The following is a 12378-nucleotide window of genomic DNA, read 5'->3' as shown; positions in this document are numbered from 1 at the left end:
CAGACATTAAGCCATTTCACCAAAGGTGGATTTGATTAATGTTGGAAGGTCCTGAATGATGCTGAAATGGGACGTGGCCACACAGAGCCAGAGTGGAACTGTGTGGATGATGCTGTGCAAGGTGACACTGTGGACATGGGGAACAGGGTGTGTGGCACTGAGGACAGGGCACCCTCAGTGAGGGTGATGGTGGCAGTCCCATTGTCTGTGGCCCTGTGACACCAGTGATGTGTGACCCTGTAGACACCGTGAAATCACTGTGTACCACTGAGTATGTGGGACATGCCATATGAAGGTGACAGCAATCACGTCCCTGTATGTTGTCCTGGGGTGATGAATGGGACATTGTATGGGAGTGACAAGGATAGTGGGTATGCTGTGGATGATGGGGTGTGTGTAATCCATGCGGATTAGCCCAAGCCTCAGCTGCTGACCAGCATGGAGTGGACAAGGAGAAATGCCTGATAGGGCCAGAAATGGTGTCCAAGCTGGAGTGAGGCGTCCTTCCTCTGAAGTCTTCAGGAAGGTTTCCTGGAGGCAGGGTGGGTGCACACCCATGGGATGCTGTGGATACCAGGCAAGAGCAAGGGCTGTGGCATCAGACAGCCCTGTCTGGCTCTCTCATCCAGCAAATCATTTTATCTTTGAGCTTGAATTCCCTCAAGTAGTGAATGGGACTGTTGGGAGGATTACATGAAATAGTGCTTTTAAATGAACAATATCTGGCACTAAGCAAATGCTCACTGGTCTCTTGGGGAGCACATTCCTCACGTCCCTTGGCCCAGGCACCTGGAGTGATAGGGACGCCAGGGGTGTGCAGAGAGGGTGTGTTGAATGGGTGATATTATGTCCTCCCATGTCTGCACCCCTTTGTCTCCAGCCTAGAGTTGTCAGTGCACCCCCCACTTGCTCCCACACCCTCCCCTCCCGGGCTCCTGCCATCTTCACCCATTACCAGCCTCCAGCCCAGGCCCCTGCAGCCTCATTCAATTAGACCGATGCAATTTACTTAAGAAAAAAACCTCGTAATTTGGTTAATCACACCAGCAGGGGATCTGGCCCGGGTAGAGAGAGTGGGGATGGATACCAACAGCTGAGGACACAGGTCTGGAAATGCCTGTCTCTCGGGTCCCCTACCCATTCCCTTGGGCTTCGTTTTGGAGCCAACAGAGTCCAGAGCTTGAATATCCTAACTCCAGCTGCAGATAGAGGCCTTGAGAGACAAGTGTGGACTGACCAGGCTCACTTGTGCCCCTGGGAGGGCCCCTGGTCTTTTCTATGTCTCGGCCTCCCTGTCTGACCATGGGAGTTGGGCTGGGGGAGCAGGGGTCTCTGAGCCTCTGGCCAGCTAGCTGGTCTTTGCATCCCAGGTCTTCTCTGTCCCCCTCACGACTTCAGGAAGGCCTTCTCTTGGGCTTTGGGGAGGGAGGGGTGGACGGGGGAGGGGACAAACCTCAGGGGAAGTTCAGAGGGGGTGGTGTCCTCAGAGCCTCATCTGGAACATGTCCACTCCAGTCCCAGTGTCAGAGGCCCTTTGGTCCCAGGCTGCACACCTGGAGTGGGGGCAGGAAGAAAGGGAGCTGCTGTTTCTCGGTCACCTGCAGAGCTACTGCTTCTAACCTCACAGGTTGTACCTTGCACAAGGGCCCCCACAGAGGGGGGTCAGCACTGACATCCAGCCCATTTCCCACTGCCAGCCCTCGCCCTTCAGGGCTGCATTTGCCCAGGGGGTTAGGGTCACCTCTTTCTAACTTGCACAGAGGTGGCTTAGTCCCCTGCTGGGAGCCAGCTTAGGCAGGACTCGTATGGTTCCAGTTCAGTCTTCTCAGCAGTGCTGGGAGGAGGCACCATCAAGGTTAAAAGACTTGTCCAGTGCCACACAGGCGACACATGGCAGGGTAAAGGTGTGAGCCCGGGTCTGGCAGAGGGGATGGGGTGCACAGAGGACGAGAATCAGAACCCCACATGCACAGAGGGCAACACTCTCAGCCATGCACTCAATCTCTCACTTGGAGTCAAAGCCAGCCAGGGGTGCACTCACAGTCCCTCAGACAGCCGCACGTTCCCTGCATACACCCAGGCTCACACAGACGCTGACACGGGCTGAGACAGTCGCTGCATGTGCCGATGGCTCAGGTGCCGGCATGGACACAGGGGTGCTCATACACTTAACTCTCACACACACGCTCCTACAGCATCACAGACCTGTGTGCTGTCACGCAGATGTCCACCTAGCGACTCAAGGGACAGAATCTGCTGCGGTCACATGATGACACCTAAGGTCAGGATTTACAGACGACTGATGGGCAGGCCACACATGTGCTTAAGTCACCAGCAAAGTAGGAGCTCCCATGAAGTGAGAGAAAAGGTCCGTTGTGATGAGTGTGTCAGTTTTGATGAGTGCATCCAGAACTTTGCAGTCAAAAGAAGTCACACAAAAGCAATGTTAATTTTTATTTTCAAGACAAAATTTACATGGAGCCTGGGATGGAGGGGTGGGCGTCATCATCTTTTTAGGTCATCTGCAGGGCTTCCAAAGGAGCTCCATGGATGCATAGGCACAGCGACCCACGAGCTCTCCCAGGCCCCACGTTTGCCCAGTCCAGGGCTGTGTTTGCGAGAATGTACGCCCGTTGGCTCCCGGGCCCCGGGCCCCAGGAGAGAAAGGAGGGAGAAGTTCTGCAGACTCCGGATGTTTGTTCTCTGGCTTCCTGGGCCCTCCAAAGGCAAACAACTTTGGATGCCAAGCTGCTTTCCCGGGCGGAGTGGGTGGAGTGGTAGGTCGTGTGAGGACCCTGCCCCTGTGCTCCTGCGGATGGACAGGGTCTCTGCAGATGGGGACCCTGCGTAAGGATGCAGCACGGCTGAGGCCCAGGTCCCACTTTCGGTGGGCTCAATGGCCCATCACCTCCCCTCCCTGTGTCTCAGTTCCTCCATCTAGAAAATGGAGGGAAGGAGGAGGTGAGACCTCATGGGCTCTCCCCTGGAGACTAAAACTGAGAGACATTCTAGGCCCAGGGTGCAGAGGAAAAATACCGAAGCTGGGGAGGGGAGATGGAGGGGCCAATAGGGTCCAGATTTCAGGGCAGGGTGCAGGGCCCCAGAGCCTGCAGCATCTTTCCACCAGTGCCCCCCTCCCTGGAGAAGAGCTGTGCCTCAGTGCCAACCTCTGCTCAGGGCCCCTGCAGCTCAGACCCTTGCTGATCTGCAGGGGAGGCAAACACTGGAGGACAGGACCAGGGGAGCAGAGTAGCGCAGCGGGGAGGAGGGGACGAGGGCCAGGCCTGGAAAGACAGGAAGGGAGAAGAGAGGACATCACAGTGCAGGAGGTGGACATGGAGGAGCCGAAACCTGGAGGCGGAAGACATGAAGAGGTGGGGGTGGGGGGAGTAAGCTTGGGAAGTTGGGAAGAGGCTGGAGCAGGGGAGCCTGGATCACCAGGAAGAGCAGACCCAATGTCAAGGTGCTTAGATTTTTATAAACAGCTCCCAGCAAGGCCTGGGCCCCGAGAGCCTATCCTGGGGCCCAGGAGCCAGGGCAGTCTTATGTAAGGGAGGGGGGATACAGACTTCTGTTTGGCTGTGTGTAGGGATTCGGGGCAACTCACAGAGGCTTCCGCCCTGGGGGACAGTGGATGGGAGCCCAGAGGCTGGGGCATGCCTGACATGAACCCTGCCCAGAGGATTCCTGACTCCAACCCCCAATACAGAGGAGATATTTTTAGGGACAATAAAAGTGCTCACACATTCCTGCAGGGGCAGCGAGAGGAGTGAGCCAGGAGCCAGTGCAGAGGGAATGGGTGGACCCCACTCCTTCCAGCTCTGGTTTTGTCTTCAGGGTCTTCCTCTCGGGGCTACAGAGGCTCTGTGACCCTGGCCATATGACACTCCCCAGGCCCTGTCCCTAAGGTCCCCTCTTCACTCTTGTCTGTTCTTCTGCCTCTGAATTGGTTCTTGTCTGTCGCAGTTTCTTTCTCATACTGTCCCCCACCCCGGGATTTGGGGAACAGCTGAGATGGGCCAGGCCCTGAAAATAGAGCCAAGGACAGTAATGGGACCAAGCAGTGAGGCAGTGGGAGACATGTACCACGGAAGAACAGACAGCAAGAGGGACAGGCGTGGAGAGCCAGGGAGACTGAGAGACAGAAACAGAGCTAGGGACAGAGTCAGGGAGAGCCAAGCTCACCAAGACCTTTCCTCTGGGCACAGACTATCTGGAAGCCTGCCCACCCTTCCTCCTTCCTTGCATACTCTTGGGGACAGGGAGCTAACCCCTCTGCACTGCTTAAACTTCTCCTTTGTGGTATGACTGACTCACAGCAAGCATACATCTGCCTCCTTGTGGCTGCCTGCTTTGCCTAACTCTGCCCACATGCACCTCTGACTAAGAGTCTAGGACAGTAGGGACACCAGGTGACCAAGGTGACTGGGACAGCAGTGGTGAGGGGGTTGCTCATGATATGCCTTGGGAGGGGGCAGCGGCATGGAGGAGGGTATGGGCGTTGGGGATGGAGGCACTGTAGGCGCTGCCGCGTGGAGAGGCAGCTGAAGCTGCAGGAGGGGCCCTGAACCTGTCCTGGTCTCTGGATCTGAGGTCTGTCCCCCGAGGCCATTTCCCCTCCCCACACCCAGCTCTTGCCTCCCTCTTTCTGCCCACTCTGGCTATTCCCCATCCCTTCCTTTCGTGGCCTCACCATCGTGCTAGGGACTGAGGGATCCCCGTGAGTCAGACCTTCAGAGATCTGAGTGTTCCCACAATTCCTTGCCTCCCCAACACCTTTCCCCTTCTCACCCCTCATCCACCCCCAAACTTAGTCCTTGAGAGATCCAGGGAGCCCCAGGACAATCAGGAGGGCATTTTGGAGGAGGCAGGAGCTAAAGTAGAGCTGAGACTGGCTTAGAAATGGTGAGGGACCTGGGAGGAACTAGTTGTGACCACAGGAAGGGTGAGCTCTTGGGGGGAGGGGGACACTCACCAGGGTTGGGGGGCGCCAGGACCGGGCTCAGGTGTATTCTACAGTGCACGTGTCTCCAGTGTGGCTCGGAGGCTGGAGACGCGGCCCTGTTGGAGTAACAACTGAAGCTGGAGTCTGCGAAGGGCGGGGGGAGGGAGATGGAGGGGAGGAAGGGAGAGGAAATAAAGGAGGAAGGGGAGGAAGAGAAAGATTAGAAAGGAGGAGGGGGAAGGGCAGGCCCTTCCATTAGGGTTGGCCTCCTCAGCTCTAAGTGGCCCCTTCCATATGTCCTGGTCCCAAACAGGGCCCTACTGTCCCACCCAATAGCCTCGTATCTTATCCCACTCTGTCCATTCAGCACCCTCCTTTGGGACCTTCCCTGAGAAGGCCCTTCATGGACCTGCTGCCAGAGGATGGGCATGCTCACCTGAGCCAGGTCCCTCCCCTCTGATCCTTAACCCCCTCGCCTATAAGACAGGACCATCAAACAGGCACCTCCCAGGGTTTGCAGGAGGGTTAGAGACAGCGCCTGTTCCTGGGTCTCCAACTGTGGGCCAGCAGCATCTGCGTCATCTAAGAGTGTTTTGGAAATGGAAATTCTTGGCCTTATCCCAGGCCTACTGATCAGAAACTCCAGGGGGGGGGGGGTCAGCAATCTGCATGTTAACAAACCCCCCAGGGGATTCACATTCACATTTGAGAGCCGCTGGTGGACGCTTCTCACACACAGTAGGCACTTGAGAAACATGCCTTCCCTTTCCCAAAGCCAGGCAAGCAGGGCACTGCCATTCGAGCTTGTCCTGGGTCTCTCTCCTCCTGGTTCCTTCAGATCCTGTCTCCGAGGGTCACCGAGCCTCTCCCCTCTATATTCTCCTGCCACCGGTTCAGCTCAGCCTGGTTGAGGGGAGATCTGGATCTGTAGGATATTAGTATTCCTGCGCAGGTCTTCTCTGAGTATTTAAGGCACAATGTCTGTTAGCAAGCTCCTTGGGCAGGTGGCAAATGTGGGTGGTGAGAGGGAGGGGTTGCCTCTCCCACTTCCTTGTAGAGTCTCCAAGTCTACAGGGCTAGGCATGCTGAGAAGCTGTGACAGTCACAGAATAAACTTGCCGTGCTCAGGCTCAGGCTGGGGTCTGAGGCCCAGCCACAGGGGGCTACTCTGGCCTGGTCCCTAGGAGGCCTCCTCTGGAGAGTTCTGCCAGTCATCCTGATGAAGCATCTGGGCCGCTAGAGCCAGGCACATGCTGGGCACAGAGGCAGACTTGCTCCTTTGCCTTCAAAGGCTCTGTTCTCTGGGAAGATAAGGGACTGTGTACATTGCCCACCAGAACAGGAGGCAGGAAGTGAAAGAGCATAGATGGCATCTGCCTTGGCACGCCTGATTTCTCTCAACAGGGCGCCTTTATGGGGTTCTCTCATTCTGTGGGTGCCCATCTCAGGTCAGGCTCTTTCTCCCTGGGTTCTCCAGGTGACTCCCTGAAGGTCTGCTGGGGATGGAGTGGGCAGGACAGACAGGAGTGGGTGGGGGCAGGAGTGTGCAGGAGAAGGCACAAGAGGAGAGAGACTTTGGAGGTGGGAAAACACATCGAGATGCTGGGAGGTGAGATGGGGGGACAGCCTGTGAAAGGGATGGACGTAGCATGAAAGAGAGACACACACAGCCCCAGAGGGAAGGAAAGAGGACTAGAGAGGGAAAGGGGCCCCAAGGTCCTGGAGGATCTTGACGAACCCCCTTCCTTTAGAGAAGAGGACACCAAAGCCCAGGGAGGAGGTCCCCCCACCCAGGCTATACAGGGGACCTAGCATAAGCAGAGCTGGAAAAATCAGTATGTATTGCCCATCCCAGTAACGCAACTTGAGTCTTGGGAGGTACTTGACTATTGGGTTTGATATGACTTTGATGTTTGATTTTCTTCCAGGCCACCATGCGGGGCACTGTGAGGCTTTCTTCCAGAGATGGAGGGGTGGTTCTAGGCAGCAGGGAGAGCAATAGGTAGTTAATGGAGGTGGGAAAGACAAAGAAACCCAGGGAGATGAAACAGGAGAATGGGTTGTGACAGTGACACTGACCCATAAGAAGGGCATTAGTCCCTGTGCTGGTGGCACCGGAAGGCACAAAGCCAAGGTCATTGGCTTCATATAATCTTAGGCATTAAGGAGTTAGAAGTAAGTTAGTCCATACCCTCTCCCCTGCCCGAATGAGTGCAGAAATGCTGATGCAGACCCAATGCTGGCTCCAGAGGAACTCCGCCTCCTCTGGAACAGAACAAGCTCCCTTTCCTAGTACTTGGGGTGCGAGACTAGTAGGTGGGGGTGGCACTGTCTGTGGTGCTGAGTGGCACTGCCTCCAACCACAGAGCTACAGGTAGGGAGCTGGGGAAAGCAGGAAGGCTCCACCCATCCATCCATGCCAAATCAAAACAAAAAAACGTAAAACTATACATTGCAGACCTGGATGGACTCATTTTTACTGAGGAAACTGAGGCTCAGAAGAGGAAAGAAGCCTGCTAGGGCCACACAGAGCTTCTGTGGTCTGTCTGAGACCGGACTGCAAATCGCTGCTTGTGTCCACACACACCAGTTCTCCCCTGTGGTCTGGGAAATTGCCTGGCTGTGCTGACATTTATACTGATGTTTGTTCAAAAAAGCTTCGAAGGCAGGAAATGTGACCTTCCTTCACCCCATCCTGAGCCTGGGTTGTGCGCGTGTGCGTGCATGCTAAGTGCCAATTTGTGTGTGCATTTTACATATGGTTGCATTTTTATTCATGTGTGTGCGTGTGTTTGGGCAGTGGTGTGTGCATGGTGATATGTATATGTGTGACACGAGTAGATGTGCATGAGAGCAGGTGGGGCTCCGTCTGAACTTTCCCTTTCCTCTTCTTTTTAAGATTGCTGAGGCTCCAGCCCTTGACTTGAGCCTTGTTAGTCCCCCACCCGTGCCTCCCGTAGGGGCATTTCCCCACTTCCCATGCTCAGCTGCTCCCCACTGATTCCCTCCTCCCTTCTCCGGGGCAGCCGCTCTGCTCCCATCTCTTAGGCTTTGTAATTTGAGTTATTTCCTCCTTGAGCTGATGCACTGGAGGTGATGTTGCTTTGAAATGTTGCTTTGAGATCGGTTCCGGGAGGAGGCTGCGGCACTTGAGCAAGCCTTGAAGAACTCTCAGAGGGTGAAGGTGAAGTGACCCTTCCCGGTTGTAGTTCCTGCACCCAACACCCCCCGCTCCTGGGCCGGGCATGGCAGGACAGGAAGTGCGTGGACAGAAGGATGACAGGCAGAGAGCCCTAGGCTTCACTGGCCAGTCTGCACCCAGCCCACTCTGGCTGGATGTGACTCCCCCTCCCTGCAGCTGCCCTAGCTCTCCCCAAGTTTCCTATCCCATTCTCCCATCACTGCCCTTAGCCTAAAGAGTCACAGAAAACTAACCAATCAGAACAAAGGACAGAGAAGCACCTACCAATTCCAGTAAAGGACAGGTCAGGGCATCCCCCAATCCAAATAAAGGGCAGGTCCAGGAGCCCACCAATCAGAACAAAGGACAGACTGTTCTCTCTAAAACCCCTGGAGAGGGAACTGGGGGTCAGGTGCAGAGCAGGAGCCCAACAGGGTCTGGAGATCCAAAGACTTGGATTCTGAACTTGGCTCTTCCCCGACTGGCTGGCTGACCACGGATAGGGCATTGCTCCTCTTTGTGCCTTAGTTTTCTCATCTGTCAAATGGGGATACACAACTGTTCCAAGCCCGTGACTTTGAAAAAATTCTCCCCCTACATAGGGCTTACTTCATCACCTTGGCCCCTCTCCTCCAACTTCCACAGCACACTCAGATCAGACTGCAGGACAGGGCCCCTCAGCGCTTAGCTTGTCTACTACACCCCATCCATCTCCAGTCCAGAGTAGACCCAAACCAGCACCACCTTCTAGCACCCTCCCTTGGGAGCCGCAGGCTGAGGAGTCTGGATTGGCAGACTTTATTTCAGGATTATAATGAAGCATTGGCTCTCCCTCCCCTCTTTAGTCTGCAGAATTGACCTCTAATGGCAACAATAGCTTACATGTACCTGGTGTGAGCAAGCAGGTGTTTCTGAGCCCTGGCCTTGTGAATCCGTAAGGAAATAGCTGCTCCCATGTGAGCCTCTGTGTGTGTTGTCGGGAGGGTGTCTGAAGGCGTGCTGGCGTGTTTGTGCGAAGGTGTGAAGGCCAGTGGCCATGCAGTCAGTTCTGTGTGCTGCCGAGGGCATGTGCCCTGTGACAGGAGTACCTGAGGACAATGGATCCAATTTGGGAGTTGCATTGTTTGGAAGCAGCAGTTTCTGTTGTCTGAGGGCAGAGACAGATCTCTGTGATCGAAATGTGTCTTCATCCTTGAGCAGTGGCAGGGATCAGAGGGAGGCTGGGGGCTGCAGAAAGCAATACCAAGTGAACATGTGGGCAGAAAGCCCACTGCTCCCGCTCCTGGGAACACAGGGGTGGGAGGGTAGGGAGGAAACTGAAGCCAAGAAGATGACAGGGTGGAATCTGGAGCTGCAGTCTGGACCCCAGGGCAGGACTTCTCTCTGTAGCCTCTCTGAAAAGTGGGCAGTAGCCTATTTGTGGGGAGCTCCTTCCCTCTGTCTCTCCTGGTGGCCTCTGCCTACGTGGCATGGCTTTGCCTGGAAGAACATCCTTCATCTCATTGGGCCAAGGGCATCCTCTTATGCAATACTATGGGTCTCCAGGCTGTCCCTGGGGTCACAGAGTCCAGCCCCCCTGCCCTGGAGGGCCTGGCAGGTTAGAGTTGAAGACTGAGACCCCTGGGTCTGCTTGGCTTCGGGCTAGGTGCCCCAGGCTCTTCAGTCTCAGCCAGATGAAGGACTTGGTTTCCAATTCCCTCCTTACTCTGAGTCTCATCCTGTGCTTACCTCGGACACAGCGCACTGGGGGTGGTCTGATCAGACTACAGGAGCAGGGTAACTCATCTTCTCTACTCAGGCCAACAGAGCTTTGTCAATACGGCCTGAAGTTTCAGCATTTTAGTTCATTACCAGCCATCACACTATGGGCTCCTGCTGAAACTGCAGTCCACTAAGACCCTCAACCTCATATTATTTTCACACGAATGGGGGCCAAGCCATGTCTCCTTCATTCCACAGATAATCACTTGGGTTTTTGAACACAGACCCAGCCGTCCACAGGGAAGATACCAGAAAGAAACTTCCAAGGGCTAGTGGGGAGGGCCTGGCCGAGTGAACAGTATGAGTCATGATCCTGCCTTGGCCCCGGACCCCCTGTTCTGTTACCCTTCCCTTTGATCGCTGTGACTCTGGCCGAGTTAATAGAGCAAGAAGCAGGGACCTTCTTTGTTTCTGTTCCGGCTCTCCAAGGACGATGCCTGTTCCTGGGTTGGGAATGCTGTGAGGCAGTCAAGGCTGACTTCTCCTGCCCCCACCCCCCCGCCCCCATCTAGATAGGAGCTGGCCCAACTGTGGCTCAGGCCTGCCTTGGACCCTTGCTACTCCCAACCCAGCCCCTCACTAGGCTGAAAAATGAGACTGGGTGAGACCACCTCCCCTGGAGGAAAGTGAGTGGGACCCACATTCAGCAGGTGTTTAGCTGAACACCTACTCTGCGTGGATAATCTGGGAGGCACCTGTTAGGGCTCAGTTTCATTTCATCTCCACATCAGCCTGTAGAGGGAGAGAGCCGTAGCTGCCTCCAATTTAGAGATAGAAGATGGAGGCTCAGTGGCTTGACCAAGGCACGCGCTGCCAATAAATAGTGGGTCTAGACTTAAAATTTGAGGAGTTTTTTTTTTGTTTTCTTGTTTTGCTTTGTTTTATTGTGGAAGCTTGTACTTTCTTCACTATGCCAGAGTTGTCCTTGGCTAAGGGATAAGAAACCCGAGGTTGAGCCTAGACTTGACCTCTTGGCTCACTGTGAGCTCCTTGCTTAGGTCCCTGGCCCTTCCTTGAGCCCCAGTCTTCCCATCTGTGAGATGAGTGAACTTGGACATTCAGAAGCCTTAAGACTTGTTGGATTCTGAGATCCTCAGATCCTGGGGTCCCAGTGTCGGAGAGCCTCGGGCTCTGGTTTAAGCTGGGAGTGTGTGCTCAGCGGCTCTGGCCCACTTGGCAAAGGCCCTCACCGCCCTTTCCTCTCTTCCAGGATGCGCTGCTGAGCCTGGGCTCTGTCATCGACGTTGCGGGCCTGCACCGGGCTGTCAAGGAGGCCCTCTCAGCCGTGCTCCCCAGAGTGGTAGGTGCCTGGCTCTGCATTTCCCCTGCCCCCCAAACCTTTGCCCAGCTCCTTGCCATACCTCACACAGGGTCAAGCAGGAAGGAAGAGAAAGGGCTACTGCCAAGAGGATTCTTGTGGGGAAGTGAAGGGGTCAGCTGAGTGTTTGGAGAGGGCTTCCTAGAGGAGGAGGGTGAAGCTAAACCCCGAAGACTGAATTTACGTAGCAATCCGGGAAGGCCGGAGACAGGAGCGGCCTTCCAGCTTAACTGATAAGATCCTGGCTCAGATACTAGAAGGGATTTACCTAGGATAGCATCGGGGATGCAGTGGCATCACGTGGGCTTTGGAATGCATACAGCAGGGGGAGGTGAGGGCAGGCGTGGAAAAGAACTCACTTGATGCGAGGCCTGGGAGGTGCTGGCCTGGGGCTCGGCCTTGACGAATGGGTCTGTGCTGATGGAAGGTGTCCTGCCTGGAGACAGCGGGCCGGGCGAGACAGCCTCTGGGAACCTTTAAGTTCCTTTCCGTCCGACACCGTGGATGAGGTCGAAGATGCGTGCTGGTGGAGGGTGGCTGCCTGGGCCCATGGTCACCTGGTCACCGTGGTGTCCTGAGCCCGGAGTGTCTTGGTGTGGAAATTTTGCCCCTCGTTAGCTGTCCCAGGCCACCCCCAACCTGGCTGCAGTCGTCACCGTTCATCCTTCAGGCAGGAGGATGGATAAACCAGCCTTCAAGACCCAGAGCAGCAAAGTCTCATTTGTGCCACAGAGGGAAGCAGAGGACTTATCAGTCTGGAGAGGGGGTTCTGACCCAGCCTAAGGGGCACAGAAGACTTCCTAGAGGAAGAGATGCCTAGACTGAGTCCCCATATCCTAGAACGGGGACTCTACTCTAGGTACCAGCCAAGAGCAACCTCTGCTTCAAGAGATAAGGGTAATTCAGAAGGTGAACCCCTTACCCCTGGGGCCAGCTGTGTCTGAATCTGCTAATGGATAAACCACCTGAGGCCCAGAGAGGGTGGGTGCTTCCCCCAAGGTCACACAGCATGACAAAGACACATGGGGCTTGGAACCTGAGCACCCTCATTCCCTCTCCTCAGCTCTGCCTTCTCGAAACCTCCTAGAAGTTCAGAGCCCAGAGGAGAGCTGATGAGTGAGCTGTATTGAGCACAAAGTCCTCAGGAAGTGGGTGGTGCGTTGGCACCCAAAA

At 55.3% G+C, this 12378-nt stretch overlaps 1 protein-coding gene across 4 annotated transcripts in view; it reads left to right on the top strand.

Moving 5' to 3' along the window:
* Positions 1–12378, top strand: part of PDE2A (phosphodiesterase 2A) — a 90795-nt gene that overhangs the window by 48187 nt on the left and 30230 nt on the right. For all 4 annotated transcript variants that reach the window (XM_045817962.1, XM_045817963.1, XM_045817965.1 and 1 more), the window contains one exon: positions 11098–11187. In XM_045817962.1, coding sequence (XP_045673918.1) covers positions 11098–11187 — 90 coding nt within the window. The remainder of the gene's footprint in view (positions 1–11097; positions 11188–12378) is intronic.

The sequence above is a fragment of the Phyllostomus hastatus genome, unplaced genomic scaffold (assembly GCF_019186645.2).
Source record: "Phyllostomus hastatus isolate PE091 unplaced genomic scaffold, TTU_PhHast_1.1 phas_scaffold_317, whole genome shotgun sequence".
NCBI classification, from domain to species: Eukaryota; Metazoa; Chordata; class Mammalia; order Chiroptera; family Phyllostomidae; genus Phyllostomus; species Phyllostomus hastatus.
Note: the sequence above shows the minus strand (reverse complement) of the source record. Positions and strands in the feature narration are given on the sequence as shown.